At 32.2% G+C, this 12,690-nt stretch overlaps 1 protein-coding gene across 1 annotated transcript in view; it reads right to left on the bottom strand.

The window, feature by feature from the left end:
• The window catches only part of LOC147810798 (uncharacterized), a 31,498-nt gene that overhangs the window by 14,428 nt on the left and 4,380 nt on the right, over nt 1-12,690 (bottom strand). The window contains exons 2-3 of the mRNA XM_087160752.1: nt 2,315-2,542; nt 527-754 (exon numbers count right to left, since the gene is read on the bottom strand). Of these exons, the coding sequence (XP_087016878.1) occupies nt 527-754; nt 2,315-2,542 (456 nt within the window). The remainder of the gene's footprint in view (nt 1-526; nt 755-2,314; nt 2,543-12,690) is intronic.

Genomic DNA, 12,690 nt, shown 5'->3' with positions numbered 1-12,690 from the left:
GAATAAAGAAGATGGTCACAGATCTCGTTTTAAGGTTAGATGCCTTACACGTAAACCGCATTACAAACCTTTTTAGGTTTACAATAAAAGTGTTTTGTGGGCCGGGATAGCCTGGTCGGTAGGGCGCTGGGCCCATATCCAAGAGGTCGTGGGTTTGATCCTCGCCGGCCGAAGACTCCCCGTGTAATGGTGACTGATGCACGTTAAATCTGTCGAGTCTCAAAGTCCTCCATGTTCCCACAACAAATCAACACCTCTGGGGGTACTGATCCAGAAGTTTCCTTGTCTTCTGGATTGGTTCAAAATTACAAGGCTACGGAGTTGAACGTTAGTAGTCGTAAACCCATGAAATTGGGTCGGCTGTTCAACGACGGTGATAAAATAAAATAAAAGTGTTTTGGTGAGTTAAAATAAACCCTTTTTTTTTTCTTTTTTTTTTTTGCTATCCTGGTCTGGGCTGATCGGATCGAAGCGAGCAGATTCAATGCTTCCAAATATTTTAAACTAAAGATAAAGTTTTATTTACTGCAATTGTATTCGTCACTTTTATCTCTACAGTCAGATACTCCATCACATACGGCTGATTTCTGGATGCATTGCCCGCTTCTACATCGAAATTTGGTTTCTGAGTCACATACTCTGGCATGGCAATCACGTTCGTCGCTGTTATCTTTGCAATCTTTCCTTCCGTCGCAAACCCTCCTTTCATCAAAACAATAATATCCATCGTCGCACCGAAATCCGAATGGACAAGCTGTAACAATAAAATAAATTCTTTAAAATAAATATCGAAATCAAATGCAAAAAGATAGGCTAATAATAGTGATTAAGATATCAGAGATATAGGGATGATAAAAGTTATTCATAAAATATAAGTGAATAATTGACGGACCTTGTGTCTTTTCAATCATTTATTTAGACGCAAACATGACCTAGCATAAGTATTGAAAGTCTTGCGGCCTTGCGGAATTTTGTTTTTAATGTAAATTTGTAATTTTTCTTCTTTTTGTTTTCTACTTACAACTGTAAGCCTCATTCCATACTTTGTGGTGCACGAGGAGTTTTAAGTCGTTTAAATAAAAAAAAAACATGACCTAGAAAAAATAAAGGTAGATAAGGGGGAAAATTCCCGAAAAGAAAAAGTTGCCGTTCTCTTTAACATGAATAGTACACGCATACGCAGACAAATAGGTTTCCCCGATAAGAGAGCCAAACCTTTTGATTTTTTTTTTTTTTTGGAATGTTTTAGGATTTTTTACATTTTTATTTTCGCTGAAAATAACACAGTTAGATCTCTTTCCTTATAGTTCAATTTCTTTTTTCCCTTCCCACTCAGAAAGTATGTAACCTTACGCCAACCTTGTGTCGGAATTTTCTTTTTTCTGTCACGAAAATGTTTGTACTAAAAACCTTTATTCAATGAAAAAAAAATATTGCAATTTCAAACCTTTCATCCTAAAAGGATTAAAAATTATTTTTTAAAGCTTCTTTAAAAAGTATTGTCTCTTAAGATCCTTAGTGACGTTTTAGCTGACGTCACACTAGCGATAGGATCAAGTTGTATTTTCCAGTAAAATTTCAAGTCAAGGTGGATTTTAGCTAAGCATGCCAAACTTTACGAAAAGAAATCTTATAATTATCTTCCCCTTGATGTTTTCCCCTTGAGGCTAGCTTTATTGAAGGATTTTTTTCATGGTGAGAGAACTTCGATTTAAGGCTTTTATATAGAACATTGTTTTCCAAGGTTTTGGAATAGCAGTGTTTCCCAAACTTATGAATTTTGCGTACCCTTTCTAAATTATTCGTAACAGTGTACCACTAAAGAAAAAATGAATGCATTTTTTACTAAAAAAAATTTGCACAAAAATTAAAAATCACAACTAGCTGTTGACATCACTAATTATTGAATGTTAACTCTGCAACAAAATAGTCAATGGAAATATACGTAATCGTAAATTTCTATGACTAGCTTTGATTTAAATGAAATTTATTGAAATTTTCCTTTGTTGCAAGATATATCGCTTAAGAATACGTGCCTTCTCTTAACTGTACCCGTGCCCCCGGGGTAGGCTTACCACACTTTGGGAAACAATGGATTAGGGTAACGTGCGTGGAATAGAGCAGATGGACACAGATCTCGTTTTAATGCTAGATGGCTTACACATAAACAGCATAACAAACCTTATAAGGTTCATAATAAAAGGGTTTTGGTGAGTTGAAATAAACATTTTTTTGCTATCTGGGTCTGGGTAGTGCGAAGCGAGCAGATTCAGTGGTTCCAAATATTTAAAACTTCAGATAAAGTTTTATTTACTGCAATTGTATTCGTCACTGTCATCTCCACAGTCAAGTATTCCATCACATTCGTCTGATTTCCGGACGCAATACCCGCTTCTACAGCGAAATTCGGTTTCTGAGTCACATACTCTGTCATGGCAATCACGTTCGTCACTTCTATCTTCGCAATCTTTGTCTCCGTCGCAAACATACCTTTCGTTAATACAATTTCCATTGTCGCACTGAAATTTGAAGGGACAAGCAGCTGTAAGAAGAAAAAATAAATTCTTTAAAATAAATAACTATTGCAGTTACAAAAAAGTAGGCTAATGGAAGAGAATTAAAACTTATAATTTTTTTTAAACAATATTCCATGATTTTTCATTATTTTTTATTTACTTTCGTTGGGAGTAAAACAGTTAGCTTGCTTTTCTTTCCTTATAGTTCCCATTCATAACATAAACTATAAACCTGAGATATGAATCCTTTGAGTTGAAGAAAAAGTTTTCATGTCATTTTCGTATGAAATTGTATTCATTTCGTGCAAGAAACATTTTTTACTAATATCTAGTCATTTTTCATGTCAAAAAAAATTACTTTGAAAAATGACATTTTAACGTTATTTTACCTATTTTCAACTCTCGTTACTTCCTTAATTATTGATCAATTTTCCAGATTTATATCGTTTATTGTAGATTTCATGTAGCATGCATATTGTATAAATTTTCTTTTTCGTATCCAATGATTTCTGTAGTATTGTAGTGTATCTACCACTACAAAAATATAATTTCAATTAATCAGTAAATAAAGCATGTTAATTCGAATCTATGATGGGGTAAAGTATCGTTCCCCGAAAGACCGAGGAAGAGAAAAAAGGAAAGCCGAAATGCCAGCGGAAGCCAGGAGACCATTTCTACCCATCTTGAGTCAACACCTGAGATCACTTCATCCAAACCAGAATTGACGGAGCCTTCTACACCGACCAAGAACCTCCCGAGAAAACGTAAATTTCTCGTGTGAGGCCTTACAATAGACAGCCGAACGGACGATATTCGGAAAGATATAGAGGACAATGGTCGACGACCCATCAAGATAGAGCAACTAAGAAAAAGGCATGATAACGGATACAAGCTCCACCCCCTTTTCTAGTGATACTCCATGACTTCCCAGAACATCGGGACTTTATTTTCACAAAGAATCTGCTGTCCTTTCCAGTCCAAATCGAGAAATTTAACAAGGAGCCTTCCCTTATGAAAATTTAAGGTATATTTAAGGTTGATTTGAGGTATTAAGGTTGTTTTGAGGTATATTTAAGGTTGCAGAGAAAACAGCAATAAAAATTATACCTCGTAAAGGTTGTAATTAAGGTGTACGAGGTTGATTTATATATACTTCAGCTTGTTTTTAGGTTGTTTAAAATGCACTTCAAATCATCCAGACTGATAAGGTGATTTTTAAGGTATACCAGGTTTATTTTCTTACACTTGTAACAAAAGAGGTATTTTGGAGGTATAAAAATTTTTACCTTATTTCAACTAAGGAGAAAAAGGTATTTATTGAGGTATATGAAGTCATTTTATTTATACCTAAGCTTATTTTGAGGTTGTTTTAAATTCAATTCAAATCAAACAGACTGATAAGATGATTTTTAAGGTATACGAGGTTGTTTTTCTTACACTTGTAACAAAAGAGGTATTTACGAGGTATAAAAAAATATACCTTATTTCAACTAAAGAGACTGAGGTATTTATTGAGATATATGAAGTCATTTTATTTATATCTAAGCTTATTTTGAGGTTGTTTTAAATTCACTTCAAATCAACCAGACTGATAAGGTGATTTTTAAGGTATACGAGGTTGTTTTTCTTACACTTGTAACAAAAGAGGTATTTATGAGGTATAAAAAAATCAACCTTATTTCAACTAACGAGAGTGATGTATTTACGAGGTATAAAAAATATACCTTTTTTCTACTAACGATATTGAGGTATTTATGAGGTATAAAAAAATATACCTTATTTCAACTGAAGAGAGTGAGGTATTTATTGAGGTGTATGAAGTCATTTTATTTATACCTAAGCTTGTTTTAAGGTTGCTTAAAGTACACTTCATATTAACTAGCTCACTTCCCAGAGTTCCATGCGAGCCGGCAAATAGCGTGTGTGTTGACAATCGAAAGTATATTCGAAATTCGGTAAGTATGCTTGACATTTATTAATTTAGTTTTATCACTTTTAATCAAATATGCTTCAATTTTCAAACTTAAATTTTATTATTTTTGTTTTAACGACGCGTCCTGATCTTAAACAATTTAAGTTGGAAGATATTCTTAGAGGCTATCGTTGTAGGCTTAGCAATAAGAGAGAATAACCGAAATATTTCTCGTCGCTGTTTAGGGTAACGTTACTGGTGAATCGTTACAGCAGGTTATGCACAGTATATTTTATTGTTTGTAGTTCATTCAAATAGTACTATTCTTTTTATTTTGCTTAAGTGTATATGTTTTAACGTAGCAGTATGCACGCTGATTAATTGAGAAAAATGTTCACAATTTCTCTAATAAATAAATCAGTGAAAATTGAAAGATTTTTAAAATGGCAATTTTGCTTTGAAATTCTACTATAGCTGTATGCTTATCGTTTGGATATTTGTTGCAAAGTTTATGTTATTGTTTATATATATATATATATATATATATATATATATATATATATATATATATATATATATATATTTACAGAGCTTATCCTATCCACAGTTCCCTGATTTTACTGAGATGGCTTAGGCTGTAAATAGCACATGCGCAGCGGCGCAGAAGAAGAGACTAGCAAGCTACTGCTCAGCCTTCCCCTAGGATATAGTCCCTGAATTTATACCTAAAAGAAAAAGTAATCTCTCCTAATAAACTACAGAATTTATGTAATTGTTGATAATAATAGTTTGCTAGATATTTGATAATTGAAAACTAGTAACTGTATTAGCTCACTTCTTCATGTTTGATGACAAAACTGCTATTTTCACTGCATGTTATTTTCTCGCATTTTACCCAAGTTAATTATTTACAAAGCAGATTCTTATTACTTATTAGAATATTGAGCAGCATTAAATTAAATAAGATTTTAAGTTTATATCACAATTTGTTTCAAGGTTATGGGCTTTTTCATGCAGCTGTTTATCACTTTCACTACTTCAAAAATGTGCGAATTTCGGAAATCTTAAATTTTTTAGAAATAAGTCAGTATAGTATACAAGTTTAATCCTGAATTGAATAAAATCAATTGCAAATAAAAACATTTATTGTTGAAAGCAATATGCATTATTTTGAATTTCATCCTATGGGATGTGTATTTATATTTAAACAAGTGTTTGTAACAGCTAACTATTAGTTTTATTCTGCTCGGTATTATAAGTTATATAAGAGATATTATACTCAACTTATTTTAAAAGTATTATTTCAAATCATTCTCTCTTAGACATTTTCCTCACATAAAATTACTCACAACTCTAAAATAAATGCTCCTTATCAGCTTGTAATTTGTTCTATTCGATTGAGTGTGAAAAAAGAATAAAAATTGGTGCATGACTTTAAAATTTTAATTTATTAAACGATTGTAGATTCTTGGTTATATTGATTAAAAAATATTAAAATAACTATTTTTTAAGAAACTCTGATGTGATTGACATTAACGTAAGTCCTTTTCAGAATCAGCGACAAAAATTTAAAAAAAAGCTATTAGTTTCATGAAGTCTGACAAAAAAATTAAAAATATAGACTAGGTTTATTGAGTTTAAAGATTTTTAAAAAAAGAAAAGAAAGAAAATCTAATTATTAAACTTACGAGCACCATAATGTTACAGATGTATAGAAAAATAAAAAGTGTTAAAATTGCATGATAAAATTGGAATTATACAGGGTGTTTATAAAGTCCCGGACCCATTTTGATGCTTAATACTCATAAAATAATAAAGATAGACTAAAATTAATGAAATAAATGGTTAGATAGACTCAAAAAGTTTCATGACTCTTGTCAATGAGCTTCCACGTGTGCCCCTTCGTCGCACGGAGAATGTCAAGTCGATAGTCAATTTCACGCCATGTAGCTTTCTTTTTTACAGAAAAGACGGTCTCATCAGTCGTATACTTAGACATGTTGGAAAACTTCGTATTTCCACAACTAGAAAAGCTTCCATCACATGTCTTTTTGCAACAAGATGGTGCACCACTTCATTGGGGTATCATCGTTTGTAGTTCTTTGAATGACCATTTTCCAGGAAGATGGATTAGGCGAGGAGGTCCAATTCCTTGACCACCCAGATCACCTGATATAACGCCGCTGGAATTTTTCCTTTGGGTATTTATAAAGGACAATGTTTACAGGAGGATCGTGTCGAACATTGATGACCTAAAAGCCAGAATTACAACCGCGATAGCCTCTGTGGATGCCGACGTGCTTGCCGCTATCTGGCATTGAAATTGACTATCGACTTGATATTCTCCGTGCGACGTGGAAGTTCATTGACATGAAACTTTTTGAGTCTATATAGCCATTTATGTTATTAATTTTAATCCATCTTTATTATTTTATGAGTTATTAAACATCAAAATGGGTACGGGACTTTATAAACACCCTGTATATTTGAATTTCTGTAAATGTTGTTAATGGTAATACTGTCCTCAGTGTATTTTATTTTGTGGCTGTGATACATGTCATACTTTTTAGCTACGAGAATTGAATAGAAATGGCAGAAGAGTAATGCTATTTTTCTGAAAAAGAAAATTAGTTTCATACAGTTAATTTAAAATATAAAAAAAAACAATTTCTAATATTTTAAAACCTGCCACTATTATTGTAAATATGACTTTCTTACTAATCTATATTTTTTTTCCTTTTAGGTTCCAATAATTACAAGTTTCAACATGTAGACGGAAACAGTATTTAAAATAATTTTGTTAGTTTGTAAAAAAAGTGAAATTTTAGTTTTAAATAAAAGTACTTTGAATTTCAGCTGACTAATTATTTAAATTTGTAGTTTTATAGCTTTAAAAATTCAAGCAACTTAGACAACTATCTTTTAAAAATACGAGTATGAGTTCCCATAAATAATTTTTACTAACTGTAGAATTTGGATAAGTGTTATTTTAAGATGATTTAAATCAATCTATTAAAATTATAGAAGAATTATGCATTTGAAACTTTCTTTTATAGCTTAACAAAAGAAGCAATTACTGCCGAAGGTTTAATATTAAAAATTTCAGGTTGATAAATGATCTCTACTAGCGAAAAAAATTTAATGTACATTATTCTTCATATAATATATATAATATCTTTATATATGGGTCATTCTCACGAAAACTGTCATTTTTCAGTTCATAAAATTCCAAAAAAGTAAAGTGAATAAAAAGCTCTGAAACTTTTTATATTAATAGAAATATGTAATGGCATTATAAAGAAAGTATATATCCTATAAATTATACTTAATATTTAAATTAATAAATTTTTTAAATAATTAATTTATAATTAATTAATTTAATAAATTAATAAATAAATTTAATAAATAAATTTAATAAATTAATTTATTAATTTTTCAATTTATTTTTCAAATTAATTAATAAGTAAATTAATTATTTTCACTATTTAAAAAGTGAGGGAATGACACTAATAGTGCGGGAATGATATTTTATTTTAATACATGTTTTTATCTAAGTTACATCTACCTAAAGTTTGAAAATGATAACATACTAAGTATATCTAATATTTATTATAATTTAGTCATATATATTTAATAGTTTTTACAGGTTTGGGAAATAAAATTGGCTGGCACGATTGAACAAAAAAAAAATTTCATAATATACTCATCTTGAATCATTCCCTCACTTCAGCGTCATTCCCTCACTTTATACACTAGTGAGGGAATGACGAATTCATTAAAATTTAAAAATAACAGTTAGGCCTAATTAATTTCTGAAGTCAATCACTTACAATTATATTCATACAAGAAAGCAACATATAATTATCCACTTTCCCGATGAAGTTGTATTTTATTTTACTCTAAAAAATGACATGAGGGAATGACAAATGTAAAAAATTTTACCTGGTTTGATTCATTCAAATTTATTCCTCAGCAAAGCTTCTTTAAGTTGAAGATGGAAGCATACTGCAATTTTGTTCTCTGATGCCAGTTGTTAACTTCTGAAGTTTTTATTAAAATATTTTTATTCTAAGAAGATTGCAGGTGATAAGAACATTGTTGTGAGGGAATGACGCGAAACACTGGGGACAAAGTTTAAAATAGTGCTGTGTTAATATTTTTATCAGAAATTAAATTTAAAATTGATTTTCTGAATTCTATATTTCAGTACTCTGAAATAAAAAACACGAATTTGTAAAAAAAAAAATTTTATTTCAGGAACAATTTTTTTCTTTTTTTAAATCAGCAGTGGGGACAAGTGAGGGAATGACATATTGGTATATTTTAATTACCTAAAATAAATAAAAAATAAGATTGATAATTTTATTTTTATTCTTTTGTTAGCTTGCATTCTGAAGGACACTTTCCCTGAATTTTTTTTTTTTCGTAAGCTGTAAAACAAACATAAAATATACTGAGGACATGAAAATGACTGTTTTTGTGAGAATGATCCATATATATATATTATATTTTTTATATAGTGAGTCTAAAAATTAATAAACTGGGTGGTCCGTATAACACCTCACCTTCGTAAGTGCTTAAAAAAACATCTTTGGTTAATAAATTAATACTTCTAAAAATACAAAAATATATACTTGAGGTTACGAAATAATAACTTAAGGTAGAACATGGAACACATGGCGCTAATTAAAAATAACCTTTCCAAGTGTTGAAAATACACTTCAGGTTGATTTATAACAACCAGAAGTGTAAAACGACACACCACAGGTTGATAAATATAAACCTCTACGAGCATAACATTATATACCTGAGATTGAAAATTAATTACCTGAGGTAAAACAAAATACACCTGAGGTTGATTTATAACAACCAGAAGTGTAAAACGACACACCACAGAGTGATAAATATATACCTCTACAAGCATAAAATTATATACCTGAGCTTGAAAAACAATTACCTGAAGTCAAACAAAATACACCTGAGGTTGATTTATAATAACCCGAAGTGTAAAATGGCACACCTGAGGTTGTTGATTAAATACTTCCACAAGTGTAAAATTAGATACCTGAGGCTGAAAAATAATTACCTGTAGTCGAACGAAATACACCTGAGGTTGATTTATAATAAGTTGAAGTGTAAAATGGCACATCTTAGGTTGTTGAATAAATACTTCCACAAGTGTAAAAAAATATACTTCAGGCTGATAAGTAATAACCTAAGGTTGAAAATGAAACACTTTAAAGTAGTAAATATCTACCTCTCCACAGATGTAAAATTAAACACCTCAAGTTGAAACATATATACCTCTGAAGGTATATTTAAGGTATATTTGAGGTTGATTTTGAGGTATTCATTTGCACCCTTTTCAACCTTAACGACGTATTTAAGTAACAACCTCTTTTATAGCTTAAAAATATACCTCGTTTATACCTTATTTATACCTTATTTTTTCATAAGGGTTACGCCATCCAATGATACAAGTGCCAAAAATTTGGACATACACAGAAAGCATGCTCACGTATTCCAGCCTGCATGAAATGTGCAGGAGCACATTTTACCTACCAGTGTGTGAAGCCTCTCTCCCTTCCGGTCAAATGCATCAATTGTCAAGGCGATCACCCGGCCTGTTTTACGGGCTGTGGTGCTCGGCCGAGGCGAAATCATCGCACCTTCACGCGTAGACCACAAGATGCCCCCAGCAGAGCAGTGAAGTTCCTAAGGATCATCAAAGAACTTCAGGAACTTTTGAAAGACGAGAAAATCATCTCATTACTCCTCTCCCTGCTCCCAGCCCTAAAGACGTAGATGAGGAGCCTCACCATCAAGCCTGCTACATCTTTCATGATGCCTTTCATTATTTTATCGCATTTCAGGTTCTTTTCCGAACCTTCAATACAACTTTACTATGTATGTCCCTTTGGGATATTTCATGATGAATGAGATAAGGGCCATTTAGGCCTCAGATGCCCAGTTCTAAAACAACGAACGAACGAATCTATGATGGGGTACCTTTTCATAGACGAAGATTAACATTGTCGATATCCACTACCTCCACAATGGTAACCTTTGGGCGTAATGTAATGGCGCCTTTCCTGACAAAACGCGCACTTTGAACAATTTACTTGTGACTGCAGCATTAGCAAACTCTTCGCGCTGTTGCTACTCAGTCTCGTTCACACACAATATCAGCCTGCATACACTCGACAGCTAATAACAGCGCTGTAGCAACCACGACCGTGAACTTAATACAACTCTCACGATCAGCAAAATTTACGATAATTTTAATACAGCTCTACCGGGTTTTCGCAAAACAGCAATGAATCAACTAGTAGTGTCTGTTCATCGAATTCTATCACAATCACAAGATATAATTCTGGTGAGTGAGTACTGTATTGTATGTACCACTACAAAAATACAATTCCAATTCATTAGTGTATGAAACATGAGTGATGTTGCTGCGTCACACGTGCGACGATATTCTACTCCTCAATAGTTTTTTTTTTCAGTTTTCGTTCATTTAACCACAATAGCCTTCCACTACATTTAACTTGATCAATTGATTTTTTCGTATCGATTATCCCCACCTTAACTTTAACCGAGTAGAGCATTGCTTTTTTTCGCGTGCCTTCTTAGCGTCAGTTGATGAAGCCACCATGTGAATGAAACGTGACTCTCGACTTAACGTTTATTTCGCTTTCTTCATGGGTTCAGGGATGCAGGTGGCTCCTTTGATTGTTCACGTTTAAATTTCACACTATTAGCAGGTTCTGGATCATGATCTTTGGAGAGTTAAAAGTAGTTCCTTTCCAGGCAGAAAATCTCAGATATATTTACATTCTTTAAAATATTTACATACTAGCCGCCTAAGGCGGCCAGCTGTCCGCCACGCTAAAGGTTTTCACAAATAAAGTTTTTTAAAACATAGCAGGAAATCTGAAGATTAGTGGACAATTAAAGTGTTCCTGTCCTGCAATTTTGTCTTCATATCCAGTTCTCTGCAGACAAAAGTTAAACTTTTTCTCCACTTTGATAAATATAAACTAATGCGAACCTTACTATTAAATTATTAATTCCTTCGTATATTATTGGTTTAAGTTGTCAAAAATTAATATTTCAATTGTAAGGTTCGCATTAACATACATTTATAAGAGTGGGGAAAAGTATATGCATTTTTTAATAGTTTTTTGAATATGGCTCTTTGAAGACGAAAAAGCATAGATTTTCTTACAAAATGACTGATAACTAAACAACTAATCTAAATTTTTAAAAAGAAAAAAAATACTTCTTCATTATGTCAAAACACATTTATGTGCCGATATTCGTGCCTGGGCGAGGCTTCTGGGGCGATATATTGTGATTACAGACAGACAGACAAACAGACACACACACAGCCGCGTTTATTATTATGTATAGATGTATAGATGCATCCAGTTGGCATTTTCATCTATCGGGAAACGCGCCAACCATTGGCGTTGGCACACACTTGTTCACGTAGCATTTCATTCAGATGTTGAGTTTCAAAATACCCAAATTTATGCATGTTGCTGATTCCTCCTTCTTTTATGAATAGGGATATAAAAGTTAATATAAAGTAAAGGCAGGTGCCTAGAAGTTATTAAGTCGAAAATCACGTATCATTCACAAGGTGGCTTCCTCAATTGACGCCAAGAAGGCAAGCGGAAAAAAGCAATGCGCGATTCGTTTAAGTTAAGGTGGGGCTTATCGATATGAAAAAAAACAATTAATCAAGTTAAATGTCGTGAAAGGCTATTGTGGTTAAATGAACGAAAACTGAAAAAAACTATTGAGGAGTAGAATATCGTCGCACGTGTGATGTAGCAACATCCCAACATGTTAACTCGATTCTATGATGGGGCACTTTTTCATAGATGAAGGTTAACATTGTCAATATCTGCTACCTCCACAGTATTTTTAAATACTAAAAAAATATGGGATCTTAACTTACTTAAAGAACGGAACTAAAAAAAGATCGGAATACGGACACGGCTAAACTCCTTTATTTCAGTTGCATTCCACAACCTCAGAGAAGTACCAAACAATTCAAGCTCAAGATAAATGAGAAAAGGGCCTCAGGTCCCCAGATATTTTATGCAGTTCAAGTTTAACGCGGCTAAACTCACCTCAGTGAGGATTTTTAATGTTTCTCAGATTCCAGTATGTAACCCGTTGACGCAGAATTTTTATTAAAAATATTTTTCACCATTTTGTATTAATTTAGGTCAAAATAATTGAAAAATTTTA

This window comes from Parasteatoda tepidariorum, chromosome 4 (assembly GCF_982258835.1).
Source record: "Parasteatoda tepidariorum strain Cologne lab strain chromosome 4, Ptep-v5.0, whole genome shotgun sequence".
Lineage (NCBI taxonomy): Eukaryota > Metazoa > Arthropoda > Arachnida > Araneae > Theridiidae > Parasteatoda > Parasteatoda tepidariorum.
This window is presented reverse-complemented; position numbering and strand designations above follow the sequence as displayed.